Genomic DNA, 21,670 nt, shown 5'->3' with positions numbered 1-21,670 from the left:
TGTACTGAAGTATTATAACATTTTATTTAATAGTATACTTATAATATACGGTTGTTAAAAATCATATCAAAGTTATAAAAGAGGGTAATTATTTTGAGCTCGAGGATCCAGATACCTGACTTCTCTTGTTTTTGACAAGCTCATTGATGTCAGGTATCATATTCGTTGTATTTATTTTAAGAATTGATTGGAGATGTTCATTTGTAAGTCTTGTGCGATGTTTGTTCTTATTTATTTTCATGACGGAAAACATCTGCTCACATAAATAGGTGCTACCAAACATGCACAGAATGCGTGCTGCATGCTTTTTTAATTCCGGGTAGTTATCCAAACTCTTGAAATATTGTGTATAAAATGTAAGTGCGTTAACCTCTTTAAATTTTTCTTTCAAAATACTGTCCGATTGAAGATCTATCAACTCCATTTGCAAATGAACTGGTGCCTGTGAAGCTTCAAAATTGAATGGATTGTTGAAAATTGGGAATTCCATTTCATTCATTTTGTGGAAGTCTTCAAAACGATTGTTGAATTCCGTGATAAGATTTTGCAGAAGTTGAGAATATTGATCCAATTTTTTTTGATCCACTGTGCCAAATGATTTTAAATGAGGGAAATGATCCAAAGTTTGATTTTTTACCTGATTTTCCCACAGCCTCAACTTTGTTTCAAAGGCTTGAATACATGAGTACATTTGAGTGACAATCAGATTTTTACCCTGTAACTTTACATTCAGATCAGTCAAGTGTTTATTCATATCTACCAAAAAGGCACAATCAACCCACCAGTCATTGTCATAATCAATTGGGTTGCCTTTTTCTAACATGAAAGCTTGAATAGGGTCACGTAATGCAAAAAATCTTTCTAAAACTACTCCTCGACTGAGCCAACGAACTTCGGTGAAATAAGGGACATCAGAAAACTTTTCGTCCAAATCTTGTAAAAACTGCCTGAACTGTCGGTGATTTAGTCCTCTGCTCCTTATAAAATTTACTATTTTAATTATAGGTTGCATGACATGGTCCATTTTTAAATGTTTGGATGCCAATGATTCCTGGTGAATTATACAGTGAAATCCCACAAAATTTCCTGATGTTTTCTGTTTTAATTTAGTTACAACGCCCGAATGTTGGCCAACCATGGCAGGGCATCTTCGCTCTCAGTATTAGCTTTAGTAAACATCGATTGTTGACCTTGAAGTTTAGATTTTAAAGATGACAATCTGTCCATTCTTATTTTTTCAGTGTAACAATCGAATTTTGATTTATGATTCGTATCATAGTGTCTCTTCAAGTTAAACTCCTTACAAACAGCAACTGTTTGATTGCAAATCAAACACAGTGGTTTACCTTTCCATTCTATGAAAAAATATGCATTTTCCCATTTAGACTGAAAAACTCTACGTTCACTATCAACTTTACGTTTTTGTGACATTATGCCGAAATCGTAACAAATATGGAACTCGACACAATTATGGATATCGCACACGCACGACACAAACAAATGTACAATACCTTCTCAACCACTACTTCGCAACTGACTCACGTGACACGTCGACGCACTTCTTTTATATCGATAAGGAAGGTTCTAGTCTAGACTCGAAGCGCATGGAAGATTCTATTGTTCTCAACAAAAATAATAGGGTGTTTCCGCTAAGAGATGGTGTTACTGTCTATCTCTCTCGCTTGTCTAGGCACGCGCTGCCTTTGAAATGACTTATAAATGTAGTGTAGTGTACGCATTTTAAAACTTCCGTAGAGCAATCGAGTGAAGTCTAAAAGCTCTAAAAAACATGATTCTTCTTTCTGTGACACATTGCGATCGCGGGCCGTATCTTTGACATGACTGGTCTAATGTGATAGACTGCTTTGTCCCTCCAATACACATGGCTTCAGTTTTCTTAATTTTGACTTCGAGACCCCATTTGTTATATTCTTCTATAAACTTTCGCGTTATATTGTTATATTAGCGAAAACTTAAAGTGTATAGTGTTGTCTCGTCATTGAGAGGGATTCCCATGCCATTACATTTTCTTTTCCACAACTTGAGTGCTTGTTCCAGATAAATTTTGAAAAGGGTAGGCGAAATACAGCAAGCCTGCTTCAATTCTTTCTTGACCTTAAATCCCTTAGACATCCTTGATTCAGTTTTAATTTTTACAGTTGTTCTATACAGGGTGAGCCATGAGGAACTGTACATACTCCTACCTCGTATAGAGGCTCCTATGGGGAATAACAAATGACCATTAAAAAGTGTCTGCTCCCATTGTTTAATAATATACAGGGCGAGTTTCGCATTTTGACAGAAATTTGTATTCGTCATAATTTTTGAACGGTCAGATCGATGTGTCTCTTATTTTGGTCAATCGTTACACTATTACCACCCAATCAACTGATTTAGTCAAACTAGAAAAAAATCAGGTCCGGCTTTAAAAAATTAGTTCGTTTGGGTCTTAGAAAAAATTTCACCCTGTATACGGTTTTTGAAAACTCTAATATAAATTTTTCAAATTAGACAAATAGGCAATTAAAATGCCGCATTTATTTTTTCCCCACATGATAACTTAATTTTTTATAAAAAAATCAAATTTGACTATGAATAATAATTATTAAAAGTTTCTTAAAGTGAACCATAGATTTAAAAAAATTAACTTTTATTACAAAAATTAATTTTTTTTGAACAACTATTTAATTTATGTTACCATCCAATCAACTGATTTATTCAAACTAGAAAAAAAATCAGGCCTGGCTTTAAAAAATTAGTTCGTTTCCGTCTTAGAAAAAATTTCACCCTGTATAAGCTTTTTAAAAATTATAATCTGAATTTTACAAATTAGACAAATAGACAATTAAAATGGCAAATCTATTTTTTTCCCACACGATTACTTAATTTTTTATTAAAAAATCAAATTTGTCAAAATCGGAATTTTAACCTAAAAATGAAAAAAAAAAAAAATGAAATCACGGTAACTCGCTACAACTCTGTTCCATTTTAATATTTTTTTCTGAAATTTCTACAGCACATATCTCTTACCATTGTGAAGACTATGAAAATTGTTGTAGACTTTCAGTCTTCTTCTCGTAAAAGTTATGAATTTTTAAACATAAAAGGTGCAGATTCGTGAATTGCAAAGTTAAATCGCAAACATTAAGTGAAAAAATTTAAAATTTATCTATTTGATCACGTCTATGTTAAACTATAGAGTCCAAAGAGAAGTGTATGGGGAGTTTTAGATCTAGACTTGTTATAAAAAAAATGGTGAAACTTTTAATTTTAAGAAAAACGTTGTTAATTTTTTTTTATTTTTATGGTAAAATTGCGATTTTGACAAATTTGATTTTTTAATAAAAAATTAAATAATCGTGTGGGGAAAAAATAAATATGCCATTTTAATTGTCTATTTGTCTAATTTGTAAAATTGATATTAGAGTTTTCAAAAAGCGTATAAAGGGTGAAATTTTTTCTAAGACCCAAACGAACTAATTTTTTAAAGCCGGACCTGATTTTTTTTCTAGTTTAAATAAATCAGTTGATTGAGTGGTAACATAAATTAAATATTTGTTTAAAAAAATTATTTTTTGTAATAAAAGTTAATTTTTTTAAATCTATGGTTCACTTTACCAAACTTTTAATTCATAGTCAAATTTGATTTTTTTATAAAAAATTAAGTAATCGTGTGGGGAAAAAATAAATATGCCATTTTAATTGCCTATTTGTCTAATTTGTAAAATTCATATTAGAGTTTTCAATAAGCGTATACAGGGTGAAATTTTTTCTAAGACCAAAACGAATTAATTTTTTAAAGTCGGACCTGATTTTTTCTAGTTTGACTAAATCAGTTGATTAGGTGGTAATAGTGTAACGATTGACCAAAATAAGAGACACATCGATCTGACCGTTCAAAAATTATGACGAATACAAATTTCTGTCAAAATTCGAAACTCGCCCTGTATATTATTAAACAATGGGAGCAGATACCTTTTAATGGTCATTTGTTATTCCCCATAAGGGCCTCTATACGAGGTAGGAGTATGTACAGTTTCTCATGACTCACCCTGTATTATACAGACTTTGAACTGCTTTGATAATACCATGTTTAATGTTGGTTTGCTGTAGGGCTGCTGATTGCTGAGGGGCACACTGTCATCAGATTTTTGTAAGTCTACGTACACCAGGTGAACTTCTTTGTTGATGGCTGTTTTTTCTCAATAACTTGCGTAATAGAGTACAGATAGTATACTATGGACCGCCCAGGAGCAGTAGCATCATCAAGTTTATAAAAAAGTTTACCCTTACCAACATAACAGTTATTTCACTCGCGCATCGATAATCGTCACATATGCAGGTTTCACACGTGGTGGTTTATCGCGAATGAAACCGGGATGTCTTGTATGGTTGTCTTTCGTGGATACACGTGTACACGTCACTGTTTGCATTTGAAACTAGTTCACAAGAAGAAAAAGCGTTTGTTTGTTACGAGAGGTAGCAGCAGAGAGAGTTATTTTCGTTTTCATTGTTCAAAAATGTCTGTATTTCCAAAAGGGTGGGGTAGGATGAGAAGTAGGAAGTAGAAAAACTCGGGGCTGGCTTAAATAACAATTTAAAAATAAATATTATCGAAATTATACAGCAATAAATATAAGATTGTTTTTCGCATGTGAAAATTTGATGTTTAGAACTGAAAAACACATTTTTTGAATTAATATACTATTTACTCTCAAATCAAATTGCTAAAATAAATTTGTTTTATTACAGTCCAATGCAAATCAGTCCACCAGCAAACCAAAGGACCACTTATACAAAATCTTGGTAATAGGAGACCTTGGTACAGGAAAAACTTCAATAATAAAACGCTACGTTCATCGATTTTTCACGCAGCATTACAGAGCTACCATCGGAGTAGATTTCGCGTTAAAAGTACTCAACTGGGATGAAAATACTCTCATAAGGCTTCAATTATGGGATATAGCAGGTATAAATTGCTTATATTTGATTAAATTTAAGTTTAGGCTCAGTCTCCTACCTCAGACACTACACTGTTCACTAGTAAATGCACTACTGCTGCTGGGGACGGTGAACGGTTCATTTAAGGCCTATTTCATACTTTACGACTTCGGTCGTCACGACAAACGGTCGTAACGACAGTGTGTCGTACATTCCATTAGTCCAATACAGCAATGTACGGAGCCTTTCACATAGAACCACCACGACTATCTGTCGTGCCGTTGCTCTTCGGCTGTCGTCCAATGTCACTGCAATGGACGACGGTCGTGTCGTGCCGTGCTATCAGTGAACCACGGGCATAAATCAGTGCTTCCATACTTAACGACAGTTAGTCGTGTAGTACCAGTGAATCCAGTGGCACGTACCTACATAATGGCAGACAATATAGATGGGGAATTTTTACCTACATAGATACAATACATAGGTAAGCATCTGGTTGGTATTACCTTATTGTGAGGACAAAAATTTCAGCATTAACAATGTTTATGACTTTTTCAAAGTGCCGAGGAATAGACTCTATTATAAAATGCATTATTATCAATGTACCCTATTATAAAAATTAAATCATAAATGTTTCATCGGGAATATCTAAAATTTCTTGTTAATATTTTAAAGATTCTTTTATAGCACAGTTTAGTGTCCAGTGACATAAACGTAGATATATATTCGTGTTTTATTAATGATTATTTAAATATGTCTGTATAGATATTAATATAATCGGTATATTAAATAATCTAAAATCAGTTTCTTAGACGGATCTTTTAAATATTGAAAGATGAAAATTGAGCCCTACAACAATAATTATTGTTCACTAATTGTATTGTATTTATTAACAAAATAGGTACATATTTTTTATACAACATATTGCTACTGAACAGGGACAACAAAAATGGGACAACAATCCTTAAAGCCAACAACAATCCATTTAATTTAATAAGCTGGGATTACCAAAGATGATCAGGGCGAACAAAAACAAAATTTATGTAATTTAATGTTTTGTATTTTAATAACTTGTGTGAAGAAAAATTTGGAAGTACACCGCAAGAAAGGCTGAGAAAAATAAATTACATGGGGGAACAATTAAGAGAGATTTCAAGAGAAGAACTGGTAGAAGCGATACGAAAATTAAAGGTAGGTAAAGCTCCAGGGGAGGATGAAATTGCACCATAAATGATCAAATACTTAAGAGAGAAAGGGAAAGACTGTCTGTGGACAATATGCAAAGATGCATGGTAGGAGAAAAGGATCCCAAAAGTTTGGGAAAGCAATTTAATACTACCAATATATAAGAAGGGCGAGGAAACTCTTTGTCACTGATATGCGGAAATAATTAAAAAATTTATTTTGGTCATTTCTTAAATCTCCAAAAAGTGTATTATATAAACCTACTTCTTCTCTTCTTCCATTGATTGGATGCACCCAATGTAGGCGATGACGTCTCTGCTTTTTTTTACGGCGATAAATTAACCATAAAGCCAAAATTTTTGCCCGATTCATTCTACGCCTTGTGCTCTCTACGACAATAAGATGAATACTGTCGTAAAGTGTGAAAGTCCGATGAGCACGACAACGACCGTTTGTCGTGACGATTAAAATCGTAAGGTATGAAAGAGGCGTAAGGCTGATTTATATTACACCGGGACGTGAACGGGATGGCGCTCAGAACAATAGAAATCGCACGTCCTCGGGCACTTCCCGGTCTCGCCCTGTTCCGTCGTAAGATAAATCAGCCAATGCTTTTCATACCGGACGATCCTTCAACGTGCCCCGTCCCGTCCACGTCCCCGTTGTAATCATCATCTCATTGTTTGATTTGCGTGTATAGAATAATTGCTATGTGGAAATGCTATCAATGAGTGTCCCCGTTTAGGATTTTGTCCTCTTCAGGGTTTGTAGTGAATGTATCGAGTTGAACAACGAAAAAGTGGCCGCAAAAGCAAACAGTCCGAAAAACACACTGGGGCATGTGTCGTGTCCTGGTGTTTCTGGTGTTCCTGGGTTATGCCGGACGGTGGTGTCCAGAAGGCTAAAAAGACAACAGAGAAGAAAGTTTGATGGAGTTGTTGTTGGTTCCATAGACATTTACGTGTACTGTCCGTGCTTTGCCTTCGACCACCCCTCTAGAAACCATTGTACGCCAACTGGTAGAACCAGCGGCCCTCGTCGGCGGTCAAGAGGTGGTTTTGAGCGCAGCGTGGACAGTGAGCGTTCGAGTGGAGAAAATAGTTGCGGCTATTTTCTTGGGATGAACAGGTATAATTGTGCAATGAAGTTGGGAAACCGCAAAAAACCAACTTCTCCCTGTTCGGGGTAGGAAAGAGGATGAGTTATAGGTGGGTGCGGTAGGCTAACGGGATAGCCTCGAGGATGTTTTCGTATTCTACCGGGAGTTCGTCAATGCATGTTTGCATTAGAGCAGACGGTGGATGAATCTTTTTGCGCTTGGGCTTTGCGCGGTAGAATACGTGCCAGAAGATGAACAGGAACATTTGAGAGATTCTTGTGTGTCGGAGGGGGGACCGTTGATTACTTTGGTTGTGAAGTTCCTGTTCAGAGAGTTTATTCTCTCACTGATTTTGGGGATGTTTGAGATGTTATGGATTTCGTTTGAGGGATATCTCCAGTGCTCGTAGTTGCATCTACGCAAGATTCTTCGTTCCACCCGCAGCAACCTCTCTTTTTGTGCTCTAGCGCAAAGAGAGTAGAGGCAAGATTTGTACTCAATGACGGGTCGAATATAGGTCTTGTAAGTGTGTAAGAGAGTCTTCTTGTGTGTCTTGCCAATTCGTCCAGAGAGAGGGTTGAGAAGTCTGGCCCTGTTCCTTACCCTATCTAAAGTTGCCTTTAGATCTGCGTCCCAGTTAAGAGTCCTGGTGAACAGTGCTCCCAGGTAGGTCGCAGTCGGGCTAAGAACAAGCCTTTCTCCCAACAATCTCAGTGGATATTGGTCGTCTTCATTTCTTATGATTCTTTGTGACACAGAAGGGGCGCGAAACACAATTGTTGTTGTTTTGTTCGCGTTCAGCGTGACTCTCCACTTACAACACCAATCCCCGACCCCGTCCAACAGAGCCTGGGCTCTTCTGTGGATGAGTAATGGGTTGTATCGAGAGGTTTTCGTGAGTAGAGCCGTGTCGTCTGCATAGAGAAACAGCCGAGTGCCTGGGATATTTTGGTTGGTGATATCGCTGTTGTAGATGATGTACAACAGTGGTGCTAGGACTGAACCCTGGGGAACTCCAGCTTGTGGAGTGAAGGGGGTAGACTTTTGATCGCCTATTTTCACTCTGACAGTTCGGTTGTGGAGGTATGAGTGTACAATTTTGGTAAATTGTAATGGTAGCCCGATGTCCAGAAGCTTCCGAACAAGTCCGTCGTGCCAGACCTGATCGAAAGCCTTCTGCACATCCAGGAATGTGGCTATGGCGAATGAACCATCGTTGATGGTTTGAGTAACTTTAGTTGTGAAATCTATTAATGCATGTTTAGTAGATTTACCAGACTGGAATCCGTATTGGAATTTTGGGATGATGTCCCCGTTGTAACATAAATCCGGCTTTATATACCGTCGATGACGTGGTTCACTGAAATGGCGCTTGGGTGGGGTTGGCGCCGAGATTCCTGACGGTGGGATTTTGATTGGTAGGTGGAGCGAGCGATGTTTTCTTTAGGAGAGATCTTCATGTCGAAGGTAACCAGGTGCCATCATCTCTTTTATTGAGATAATTCGGCCGTTTTTCAATTTCTATGGCTTCTCGGATAATTCTTAATTTATAGAAGCGGATGGAGGGTGTGGTTCTGGAGTTTTCTAAATACTTTTGTGACCTGTATGAAAATGGTGTTAACCTAGAGCTTAAATTGAATCTGTTGTTTAAAATCTGAATGTTAATAAATACTGTTTGGGATTCTGCGATTGGTTTCGCTTATGAAAATCGGGGAAAGTCTGCACAAGGAATTTCATGCACCCCGCGTTATTCATTTGGAATATTGTCTTGATTGATCGGACAAGAGATGAAAGTTTTTGTTGTGGAGTAAATATTCTCTTTATTCCTCTTGATTTGAGGATTTTGTCGATTTTATCAGTGACACCTTTGATGTAAGGAATGAAAGCTTTCGTATGATCAGGGTCTGAGTCTTTGGGTTGAGATTCACCGGAAGACTGCAGCCTATGGATGCTCCTATCGATGTGATTTTCGTGGTAACCTAAAAATGTAGGTAAGGTCAAATGACGAATGTATCATCAACATATAGTAGCGAACATATGGGTTTGAGCATTGATGTGGATAGTGCTCCAGTCTCGAAATCCTCCATAAAGATATTGGGAATTACTGGAGAGAGTGAGGATCCCGTTGGGGCACCACTTATTTGTCTGTAGAATTGATTTTTGAAGATTAAATAAGTGTTGGACATGCAATGTTTAATGAGAGACAAGTGGTCTTGCTGATTGCATATGTCACATGCTTTCTCAAGATCAACAATTGCGTTATCAATCAATGAATCATAATTCCCTAATTAGCTATTATTTCTAGGCCAGGAACGTTATGGAAACATGACAAGAGTATATTACAAAGAAGCTGTAGGAGCTTTCATAGTTTTTGATGTGACACGTAAGCCCACTTTTGAATCTGTAGCAAATTGGAAGGCAGATCTCGACAGCAAAGTCCAGTTACCTGATGGATCAAAGATTCCCTGCGTTCTTTTAGCAAATAAGGTAAGTGTACAACATGCAAAATTTATATTAGGTGACATCTTTAAGGTATATGTTAGACTGATTATGACTTAAAAGCTGATGGAATACTCTAAGGCCATAATAAATAAAACACAGGTAAGAAACACTTCAGTTTTACTGAGAGATGTAGCCAGGTATTTATGCAGCTCTTCTCGAGATTTAGGATCTATTGAAAAGGTCCGAAAAACCCCTTTGTCTGAAGGTTTGCTACGCCAGACTGTCCATAGATGTGTCCTGAGCCCATGGTTACTTATCCTTAGTCTTTTAAGAATCTTTTTGGACTCAAAACGTTCCCCATCTTCAGCCTGTACGAAGACAATGCATGAGTGCAGTTTGGTTATATCTTCTCTGTCCAAAGCCATAAGAGATGCTTGGTTATATCTTCTCTGTCCAAAGCCTAGGGATTGAATCACCTCTTTTAGCCACCTCACCCTTACATCTATCATCCGCACACTTAGGTTCTAGGAAACCCGGCCTCTGGGTATTCTTCTGGAAACAAACCTGAGGTCTTGCTTCCGGAATTTCTTCATAAGCCTTCAAGGAGATGACCTTTTGGACTGACTTAAGCTTATCTACATACATCTAGTCTTCTGAGAATCCAAAATACGTTCCTTTTTTCTTCTTTACTTTGTCATTTAAATTGATTTGCTGCGTTAAAGGAACAATTTGTGGATCATTGCTACTCTTCACTCAGCAAAATATTTGAAATTCCTGCAAGAAGTAGTGGATGGGAAGAGCAAAAGAGATGAGGACAGATGGTGGATTTTGGTCCAAGATAGAGTAGGAGTAAAAATAGTGTAATAAGGGTACATTATCTAGTTATTTCGTCCATTATATTTCCTTGTCTAATAATTCGAGAGTCCCAGATTACTACGAATGGTACTATCTTTAACAAATCAGTACAAATTGTCGGATACGCAGATGACATAGACATCATAGGTAGGTCCACAGAATCTCTGACTGAAGCATTTTGGTCTTTAAGAGCATCTGCACAGAGAATGGGACTAAATATAAATGTTCAAAAGACCAAAGATATATGTGTTGCACCAGGTCAAGCAACCCGACACCTACAAGGATAATCATTGATGACCTAGAACTGGAAGGTATCGACACCTTCATATACTTAGGATCGCTTCTAACTAAAGATAACAATGTCAGTAAAGAAATTAAAAGAAGAATAGTACTCGCCAATAAGTGCTACTATGGCTTAAGAAGACATATTATGGCCTCAAAAATACCTAGAAAAATTAAATTGACTGTATACAAAACACTAATAAGACCAGTGCTAACATATGGTTCAGAAACTTGGTCACTTACACAGAATGACCAAGAACTGTTCAAACTTTTTGAGCGAAAAAAAAATCACGACGAATATATGGAGACATAAAAGAACAAGGTTTTTGGCGCAGCCGTTACAACTTTGAGTTGTATAGAAGTTTTGGAGAACCTGACGTTGTAAAATTCATTAAGGTAGCACGCCTTAGATGGATAGGTCATGTAGTCAGACGAGAGGAAGATACCATATTCAGAAAAGTTTTTGACCAAAGAGGGCCGATAGGACAACGAGCAAGAGGAAGACCGAGACTTAGGTACCAAGAAAACATAGAAAATGATTTGAAATCTATTGGAATTAGAGCATGGGAAAGAGTTGCCAGAGACAGGAGCGAATAGAGGATTGTTCTGAAGAAGGCTTTAGCTCATAAAGAGCTGTAACACCACTGATGATGATATTTCCTTGTCTGTTTCATCGATACATTTTGTTAGGTTATTTTACATTACTAACAATTAGGCAATCCATCGACCTGTCAAAGATAAACCACGTGATCTTTGGTTGGCACACAAAACTGTTCTTAACCTAAACTCAATGTAATTATTGATTTTTCTTATTTGTTTTTTGTCGTGATTTTCAGGTAGTATAGTATTTAAAGACATTCATTAGATTAATTATTTTATAAACTTTACGTTTTTGGTGATTTTGAGTGCTGACAACATGCCTGTGACTTGTATAGTAGTGAACTGTGGAAGTCCAACTGATCGGGATAATGTTAATTTTAATTTGTTTTTTGTCCTGATTTTGTGCTAATATAGTATTTAAAGATATTCATTAGATTAATTATTTTATAAACTTTACGTTTTTAGTGATTTTGAGTGCTGACAACATGCCTGTCACTTGTATAATAGTGAACTGTGCAAGTCCAACTGATCAGAATAATGTTAATTTTAATTTGTTTTTTGTCGTGATTTTGAGCTTAATATAGTATTTAAAGACATTCATTAGATTAATTATTTTATAAACTTTACGTTTTTGGTGATTTTGAGTGCTGACAACATGCCTGTGACTTGTATAGTAGTGAACTGTGGAAGTCCAACTGATCAGAATAATGTTAATTTTAATTTGTTTTTTGTCGTGATTTTGAGCTTAATATAGTATTTAAAGACATTTATTAGATTGATTATTTTATAAACTTTTCGTTTTTGGTGATTCTAAGTGCTGAAAACATGCCTGTAACTTGTATAGTAGTGAACTGTGGAAGTCGAGCTGATCGGATGTTAATTTTTTTCGTGTTCCCTCTATAGGGCTTTTCATTCACAGTCATTTGTTTTGAGCTTCTGTCATATGTCGTATAATCCGTGTATAGTAATATTATATACGGATTATACAACATCTAACAGAAGCTCGAAACAAATGACAATCGATGAAAAGCCCTATTAGAAACTCATTTATGTTTCCTCACCTAACTAAATTATCAAAAAACAGGACGCACTCATGCTAGGAATTATGGTTTTTATTAATATTATTACAATTATTTATATGTGACACTAACGTAACTAGTGACATTAATTTTTAGGCCAATGTGACAAACTTTATTAATACTAAATTTTAACATTTATCCCCTATTTCGTTAAAACAATATTATTTTGTTTTTCATTCTATTCAAAATAAATGCAGTTTTGACAGGGAATTTGTTTTGTTATTTATTTATTCCATATAGACCTGGATCCCGCGTACCAAAAAAAAGTTGATTAATAGCAAGCTGAAAATTTATTAATAGCTTAACGGTGTCTAGTCCGACAAACTTTGATGTACGGGAACACTGGAAGTTTTAACTGTGGAACAGGTTAAAAATTTGGAACGTCAAACTACGAAAATGTTTATGTAATTTGTCAGATAAAACTTCCAATTGATTTGCTACCACTTCATTAAACTCTCATGCAAAAACCAGACTGGTGAAAAAATCACCAACTCGGCATTTTAATGAGTAGAACACGAAGACCATGTCAAACTACAGGAATCACTACAGGAATCAGAATTTAATGAAAGGATAACAGATCAATTGGATGTTCTGTCCGACAAAATATATGGGATGTTTTTGTAATCTGATGTTCCAAATCTGAGTTTCCAAACTGTTTCACAATTAAAACTACCCCTGTTCCAGTGTCACAATACATCAAAGTTTGTCCAACTGGACACCGTTAAGCTATTAACAAATTTTTAGCTTGCTATTAATCAATTTTTTTGGTACACGGGATCCAGACCTAATAGGTTTGTTCGTAGTACGACACAAACGATTAGCAACTGCTGCTAACCATCAGATGCATGAGCAGTTAACAGTTAGCGTTGTGCAGTTAATAGTTAGCGTTCATAGACTACGAATGCGCATGTGTCTGATGGTTGGCAAGAGTTGCTGATCGTTCTACGAACAAACCTATCAGTAAGCACAATTTGTGATATCCATGGGTAGTTACTAACAGAAAGAGGCACGATTCGATTTCTAAAACATTATTTTAGAGTCAAAACATAGTGATACCTTAAACGATAAATGTATATTATCATTACAAGTTGATACTAATTACAAAAATAAATACACATTTAAAAGACCGATACATAATTACTCATGATGAAAAAAAATGAATAACCATTTTCATATCGCTGCAACCCAATGCCAAAGCCATCTTATATTTCAGTTCGTTTAGTGAGCGCAACAAGCACTCTGACCGAACAGTTTCAAAACTCATTAGTTTTTCATCAGAGAATGCATATGTTGCTAATTTCAAACCATGTAGCTGTAACATATGTACATGCATTGGGTTCTTCTTCGTCTGTCTTGCCCTGGGCATACTCAGCTAAAAATAGGATTGCTGCAATATGGCTGCAGACTTCACTATTACCGGCCATACGCATACAATGTGCATTTGCTATGTCATCAGAACTGGCTATCACCCCACCCAAGCATTTAGTCGTTTAGCATTAGATTTTTGGAAATGCTTCACCTAAAAAAATATTTTATTTTTTTGGAAATTCTTGAACTACAAAAATTTATTTTTATTAGAGTATTTGCGTTCTTTACAATGATTGAGAATATTTTATTTAAAATCAGACATTCATATAATATAATTTTAGAACAATCATGACAGTAATTCAAATAGATGGCAGTAATAAATCATTTTCAGAGAATTATGGAGTTCGCAGTTTACAGATTAGGATGACGATATGTCTGGTTTCATACAGATATATAAACGTAAATAAATCTAATATTTAGAACCAATTTATCCAAAAGACACTAATACTGTTATCCATATATTTCTTAATGGTGAATAAATAAAATAAAGGCATACCTTTCCAACAATAATATGGAAATCAGGAAATCATTAACAATTTTTACTCCATTCCAAACAAATCCAGCTGTAAAATATTTATGTGCCTAAAGGCTTTTGTATGCTTTCATTTGCTGCTTAGAGTAGCAACTGTGAGACTCCACCAGATATGTATAAATATCTATAATAGTAACTTGATGGACTGCACTTCACTGTAAAATCCAATTCTGACTGAATTGCGTATGGATCTAAATCCCCAATTATGTTCAGCTTCATTAAATATCTAAAACAATAAAAGAAATAATGTTATTGCTTGCAAAATTCATCATTATTGATAAATATCGGGGCAAAATGAACAGTAAATAAAAATTGTTTCGCCTACCTTTCTCGCAACATCTGGAGTTTCCAATAATAATTTCTTTAAATAATCAGTTTGCATTGTGGTAAAGTTTATAAAGTTCACAAAAACAGGAAACGAAATCCAAATGAATCCAAAATAGACAAAATACGACGATAAACAATGAAAAATCATTGAAAAATAGATACAAACATAACCTCTTTGTTAGTTTGTGTGCCAACCAGAGGTCACGTGGTTTGGATTGCCTAATAAGAGGTATATACTTGGAAGCTCATATCTTTTAGTCATACTACCATTATGAAAACAAAGAAGTAAAATTGTTGAGCTTCCTGTGTTGACCATGCTGGTAGCTAAAAACATGGCTTTTTGAAAACACGTCCACGTTCAAAAATTTAATTATCTAGTGCCATGTTTTCCAAAAGCAGAGTCGTGCTTTGTGCTGTAAAATGAAAAAATCCTGGCGATTTTTACAATTTACTTTTTGAACTCAACTATGAGGGTGATTCTGGAAGTTCTAGCAACATACCATGCGTTCGTATAATTCATTCTGAAAATATAAGGAATGTTCAACCTAAATTAATATTAGACTGTAAGAAATGTACAATATATACAACAGGGTGACAAGACAAAAACGAAACAGAGGCATTATCAGGAACTCGGCAACATTTTGAAAAACCCAGCGGCATGTCAATTTTTGATTAAAGGGGGACATATTTTATTTTATTTATTTAAAGAAAATGTATATAAATATAATATAATAAGCGAGTTCTCCACAGCTGGCACCGTTTCTCGTATCCTAATTTCCAGCATTTTCTGTCGAGTAATCTTCAGTTTTTTAATGTCTGACGGTTATTGCGTCTTCGACATCTTCTCCTCAAGATGGTCTTGTTCTACCTTATTTTCTTGTCAATCTATTGTGTAATCAATTGTGTCTATTATGTCTAGATCAAATTCCATTTATCTCCTAATAACTGTGTTTCTCTCCCTATCAAGTCTAGTGATCTGGAAACGTCGTCTCCAATAACTTATTTCTATGGCCTCAATTTTTAATTTGTTTCCATGATTTATTTCCTAGAAGTACAATACAATACTTTCTATTATTGCTTTATAAATTCTTCTTTTATTTTCTTTTTGTTATTTTATTTTTCCACAACAGTTCGTGTAGCTGTCTAGTTGGTGATCTTGCTTGGCTAATCCTGGAATGTATTTCTTCATTACTCCCTGTTTTTGATGTAATTTGGACTCCCAATTATTTGAAGGTTTCAGTTGGTTTTATAATTACCATTTTAATTTGTAGGCTTTCTGATTTTTCTCCTGCACTAAGTACTCGGTTTTTTGTATATTAATTGTGAGGTCCCAGTTAGTTTATTCCTCTTTGAGTTTTATAAGCATAGTGTATCTATATCACTCTCATCTTTAGCTAGAATGGCTTGGTCGTCAGCGAAGTGTATTGTGTACAATCTCTTGTCTTCGATTGGGATGCCCATATTGCAACACTCTCTTCTCCACACTGAGACCGCCTCATTCAGACATATTTTGAAGAGTGTATGTGCTATGCAGCTGCCTTGCTTTAAAATCTTACTAATAGGAATTTCTCTAGTTAATTTGTTTCCAGTTTTAAAGTTTACCGTCATATTTTTGTAGAGCTGTGCTTTTTTATTTTTTTTTGCTTATTCCTTGTTTTTTCATTGCTACCCAGAGCATTGAAAGTAGTATGTACACTATCGTATGCCTTGGTATAAAGAATACATGCTTTGAAAGGTTGTGGGCTAATCTGTTCCAAATAATTATGCTTTGGAGAAATTATGCTGTGTTCATACAGAATCTACCTGCACGAAAGCCATTTTGTTCTTCTACATCTGTCATCTCTTTTTCAATTTTATTTTTTATTATTTTTCCATAGAGTATTGAGAGTGACTTTATGACCCTTAACCCCCTGTAGTTTGAACAATTCTGTCTATCTCCTTTTTTTCTAGGTGTCGGTAATATGTGCTTTTGTCTTTAGTAAGAAATGTAGTTTAGTAATGTCGTTTAGTAAGAAAATTTATTACTTTAAAAAACCAGGAATCTTGTACCACCTGACCTTTTAGGTAGTTTCCCTTTTGGTTTAATTATTTTGCACATCAACCAGCCCCTCAAATTTTTCAACCATGACACTCTCATTCTTCCTATACTCCTTTCTCCTCTTATCTTTCCCTGTATTATTAATCAGGCCCCCCGCTACCATATGTGCAAAGTGTGCAATGCACACGGGCGCCATCCTTTAGGGGCGCCAAAACCCGGGGTCAAAAATTGCAAAAAAAGCAAAGAAACAAAAAACAAAAATTAATTTTAAAATAAAAGTTGAGAAATTAAATAGGATTCAGTTTAAACACACACGAAATTTTATTAGTATATTCAGGTAATCAGGCATTTTAATTTATTTTGTTATGCTTTGATTCTGTTTGTTTCATTTTGATATTTTAGCCTACTAATAACAGTCCATTTACTCACGGATTTTGTTGTAAATTTTAAAGAACCGCTTATATTGACATGAAACTTGTCATACACATAGCTAACAAGACAAGAAGTGATACCTACTGTACCGATGTGTGCTTTTACTCTGGGGGTAAAAGGGGTATTCTCAGGGGAATACGCCTGAGAAAATCTGGTGGTATTCTCGAGGGTGAGAAAAAATTCGTTCAAAATAAGTCCGGAATTGGATAAACTGACTAATTCTAAGCAACTTTTGTTGTATAGAGATTTTCACTAAGTCAATTCTTTTCGAGTTATTTGTGAGTATGTTCATTTTTCAACAAAAAAAACCGTTTTTAGACGGTTTTTCGCAATTAAAAAACTAATTATTTTATCGAAAAAATACTCTTAGCAAAAATATAGCTTACAAGAAAGTGAAAAAAATAATTTATATAATAATATGAAGTCTGCAAAACCCAGTAGAAAGCAGAGTTGTAGCTAATGAAAAGTAGGTTCTTATTCGTCAAATTCGAAATCGAATATTTCAACGTGAAATAACCAAAAAATTACGCAGTTTTCGGGGAAAACTCATTACAACTTCTTTAAAATTTTTAAGAAAAACTTTATTTATATGATCTGCAACTTTCATCGGTTTAAAGTGCTCATTTTTGAAAAAATTTGGTTTTAAAGTAATTTTTTTCAATCTTGAAATAATTTCTTTTTCCAAATAACTTTAAAATTAATTAGTGATACCAAAAATCTCAAGCAGTAAAAAAATGTAGATTTTGCTTTTCTGGATATTTTGGATGTTTTGTTTTTCTGTAAGACAAAAATTGGAAGATATGGCTGTTCAAATTTTGCATACACTCATAATTAGTGACTCGTTCAGCCCTTTCGCTCTTTTAACTACAGCCTTTTCAAAAATAAACCCTTTGAACCGATGAAACTTGTGGTGAAGCGGTAACGATTAATTTCATTTGGGATGCTAAATAGGGGGTCGTTTTCATGATTTTTTTACCAAAAAAAAGGGACCAACATTATTTTTAACTTACCTACTTACTTTTGATCTTAAAAAAATATGGCTTCTTTTAAACACTTTAAAAAAGTTGTAACGAGTTTTCCCTGATAAGTGCTTGATTTTTTGGTAATTTTACGTTGAAATATTTGATTTGTAATTTGATGAATAAGAACCTCCTTTTCATCAGCTACAACTCTGCTTCTACTGGATTTGCAGACTTCATACATAGGTACTTACACCATTTTTTTTCACTTTTTTATAAGCTATATTTTTTTTGATATAATACTTACCTTTTGAGTTATTTGCGAAAATCCGTCTAAAATCTTGTTTTTTTTTTGTTGAAAAATGAATATAAATTTACTCACAAATAACTTGAAAAGTATTGACAGAGTATTGAAAAGTATTTTTTTAACGTATGTTTTTTCATCCCCCGAGAACGGGTGAAACTCACATTCTAAAGTTCAGTTTTCTGGTTTATTTCAAGCACCTACCTACCTTCAAAAAATAAATAAAAAACATGATCCAAAATGCCTTAAAGGGCGCCAAAATCCTTTTTTGCATACAGGCGCGTGTACCTCTTACGGGGGCCCTGTTATCAATCTTAGCATTTCATAGCTTATTTATGTGTACATAAATAAGAATAATATTAGGATGCTTGATCTCCATTCTTGTGGTATTCTGTTTTGTTTTATTATTATTCAATAATACTTCAGCATACAGCTTTCAAGTCCATATTGTAGTATCGAAAACACGTAACATCTCAGAGCTCTTACTCTCAGTTCCAATCTTCTTCTTCTTCTTCTTCTTCTTCTTCTTCTTTTTGTATAGACATGACTCTGTCTGTTTTTTCAACGTGCCTCTAGTAAGTTGTCGTTCCATCGTTTTCGTGGTCTTCCCACTGATCATCTTTCTATTGGGGAACCGTCTCTCGCCGTCATTACTACTCTATTTGTTGTCATTCGGCTTACGTGGTCATTCCATTCTATTCTTCTGTGTCGGATCGTGTTTCTGCCTTTCATTTCTTTTCCGATATTTTTATTTCTCCATATTGTGTCATTCGGACAACCTGTGGCTCTGTTTGCTCTATTCACTTGATCTTCCACTTCTGTTTCGAGCCTTCCGTAGCTAGATAGTGTGATGCCTAGGTATTTAAACTCCACCAATTGCTCTATTATCTGACCTTCCAGCTCCAATTTACATCTTATTGGATGTGCTGTTATAACCATGCATTTTGTCTTTTGTGAGGAAATTAACATGTTAAATTTTCTGGCGATTATGTTGAATTGGTGCAGCATACGTTGTAAATCATCTTCACTTTGAGAGATTAGTATTGCATCGTCCGCATAGCAGATTATTTTAAGTTGTTTTTCTCCCATTTGGTATCCTTCTTTAGTTCTTACTTTCTTATTATTTCGTCCATGATCAGGTTGAACAATAAAGGACTCAAGGAATCCCCCTGTTTTATCCCATTGCCGGCTTCAATTGGGTCAGTTAATTCATCGTCCACTTTTATTTTTATTGTGTTGTTCTGGTAGATGTTTTCGATCGTTTTAATTATTCCTAGAGGTACCTCTCCCGAGTATAACAAATGGATAACGTCCTTTAAGGTGACCCTGTCAAATGCTTTCTTAAGGTCCACGAAACATAAATATGCCGGTTTGTTGTATTCCTACGATTTCTCTTGAACTTGCCTCATTATAAATATAGCGTCAGTCAAAAACCTTGTTGTTCTTCTGCTAATGTTATCATTTCATTCAATTTGTTTGTTATCAGTTTGGTTGTTAATTTTAATGTTGTGTTTATTAAGTTAATTCCTCTGTAATTCTCCGGGTCCGACTAGTCTCCTTTTTTGAAGAGAGGTATTAGGATGCTTGATCTCCATTCTTGTGGTATTCTGTTTTGTTCTATTATTTTTTGTATTAGTTTTAATAGTTGTTTAGTTAGATCTTGTCCTCCGTACTTTAGGAGTTCGTTCGATATTCTGTCCTCTCCTGGAGATTTTCTATTTTTTAATTTTCTTAATGCTTCCTTTACCTCTCCCTCCTCGATGTTTATTTCTTCGTTTGTTGTAACTTCAGGTGTTGGTGGTTCATTATCGTCGCCTTTAGCAAATTTTTCTGCATATGTTTCCTTCTGAATGTGCTTCGCTTTTATTAATTCGTTCATCTCCTTTGTTTACCCTCTGATCATTCTCCATACTTCTTTTGGTGTTCCGTAGAAGTCATGTTCCATCTGTTTTGAGAAACTCTGCCAGTGCTCCCTTTTTATTTGTCTCACTAAAGTATTCGTTTCGTTTCTGATTCGTTTGTAATGGTTGTATGCCTGTTGTGTTTGTTTCATTCTGTATTGTAAAAAGGCTTTCTTCTTTTCTTCACATTTTATCTTAACTTCCTCTCTAAACCACGGGGTTTTCTTCTTTAATATATGAGTATCGTGATTCCGCTGCAGCGTTGATTATGTTATCTTTGAGTTTTTGTCAGCTTTCATCGATGTTATCGTTTTATAATATTCCATTCTCAGCAATCTTCTCTGATATTCTTTTCCTGTATAAGTATTCCGTGGATTCCGTATGTAGTCCTTCGACTTTGATTTTTGTTTGTTCCAATCTAAGGTGTTTATTGCAGAGAATTGTTTTTATTTTACAAACAAATTTCTTGCTATTTCTATCCTGGCCTTTATTTCTGTTGTTTGATCAATATTTTCTGAAATCCAGGTTCCCAAGTATTTGTATTTTTCAACCTTTTCTATCAGTATATCCCCCAAATGTATGTTTTGTTTGTATATTTGTTTTCTTTGTTACTACCATATGTATATTTAGACATTGAATAAATCCGTAGTAACCTATAGACTAAGAGCCGCTATAGGTGAAAATTCTTAATCATTTTAGGCACGACGGGACCCTATAACTTAAATAGTAAAATCTAAAAGAAAACGTTTGAGCACTGTGCCGTCACTTTTCAGTGGCACATGCGTCTATAGTGGCGCATCAAACTTTCCACTTATGGACGGGATACATAAATTAAAAAATACCCTCCCTAATTACCACAATTTAATTTTTTTCATTTTTTCAAGTTTTATGTGATTAAGACATAAGATTGATCGTAATTTTAACCCACCACCCCCTTCTCCCTGCCCCCACCATCAAAAACTTTATTTTTCGATTTTATTTTTTTTTGGTGGGATGAAATCAATTTTAAAATTTTAAAAAATTTACACGCATAGTTAAGGCTTTTATAAAACACGTCTATTTTTTATAGACATGTAGGTTGAGTGTACATAACCTCAAAAAAAATTAAAAATTTTTTTTTTGAAAAAAAGTATATAACTTTTTGTTGGGGATAGCTGCAGATCTAATTTTTTCTTAGTCTTGTGTATTTTATCAAACACTATATTTCTAATTTTTTTCAGATTTTTCTGTAACGTTGGTCACCTTCAAAAATCCAAAAAACTGTTTTTTAAGGGGGTTTTGGGGGGTTTGAACGTGTTTTTCTGATTTTTAAATATTCTAAAGAAC

At 34.9% G+C, this 21,670-nt stretch overlaps 1 protein-coding gene across 3 annotated transcripts in view; it reads left to right on the top strand.

Moving 5' to 3' along the window:
• LOC126893412 (ras-related protein Rab-38) overlaps positions 1 to 21,670 on the top strand; it is a 103,385-nt gene that overhangs the window by 57,434 nt on the left and 24,281 nt on the right. For all 3 annotated transcript variants that reach the window (XM_050663561.1, XM_050663560.1, XM_050663562.1), the window contains exons 2-3: positions 4,753 to 4,969; positions 9,531 to 9,712. In XM_050663561.1, coding sequence (XP_050519518.1) covers positions 4,753 to 4,969; positions 9,531 to 9,712 — 399 coding nt within the window. The remainder of the gene's footprint in view (positions 1 to 4,752; positions 4,970 to 9,530; positions 9,713 to 21,670) is intronic.

The sequence above is a fragment of the Diabrotica virgifera genome, chromosome 10, assembly GCF_917563875.1.
Source record: "Diabrotica virgifera virgifera chromosome 10, PGI_DIABVI_V3a".
In the NCBI taxonomy this organism is placed as follows: domain Eukaryota; kingdom Metazoa; phylum Arthropoda; class Insecta; order Coleoptera; family Chrysomelidae; genus Diabrotica; species Diabrotica virgifera.
Note: the sequence above shows the minus strand (reverse complement) of the source record. Positions and strands in the feature narration are given on the sequence as shown.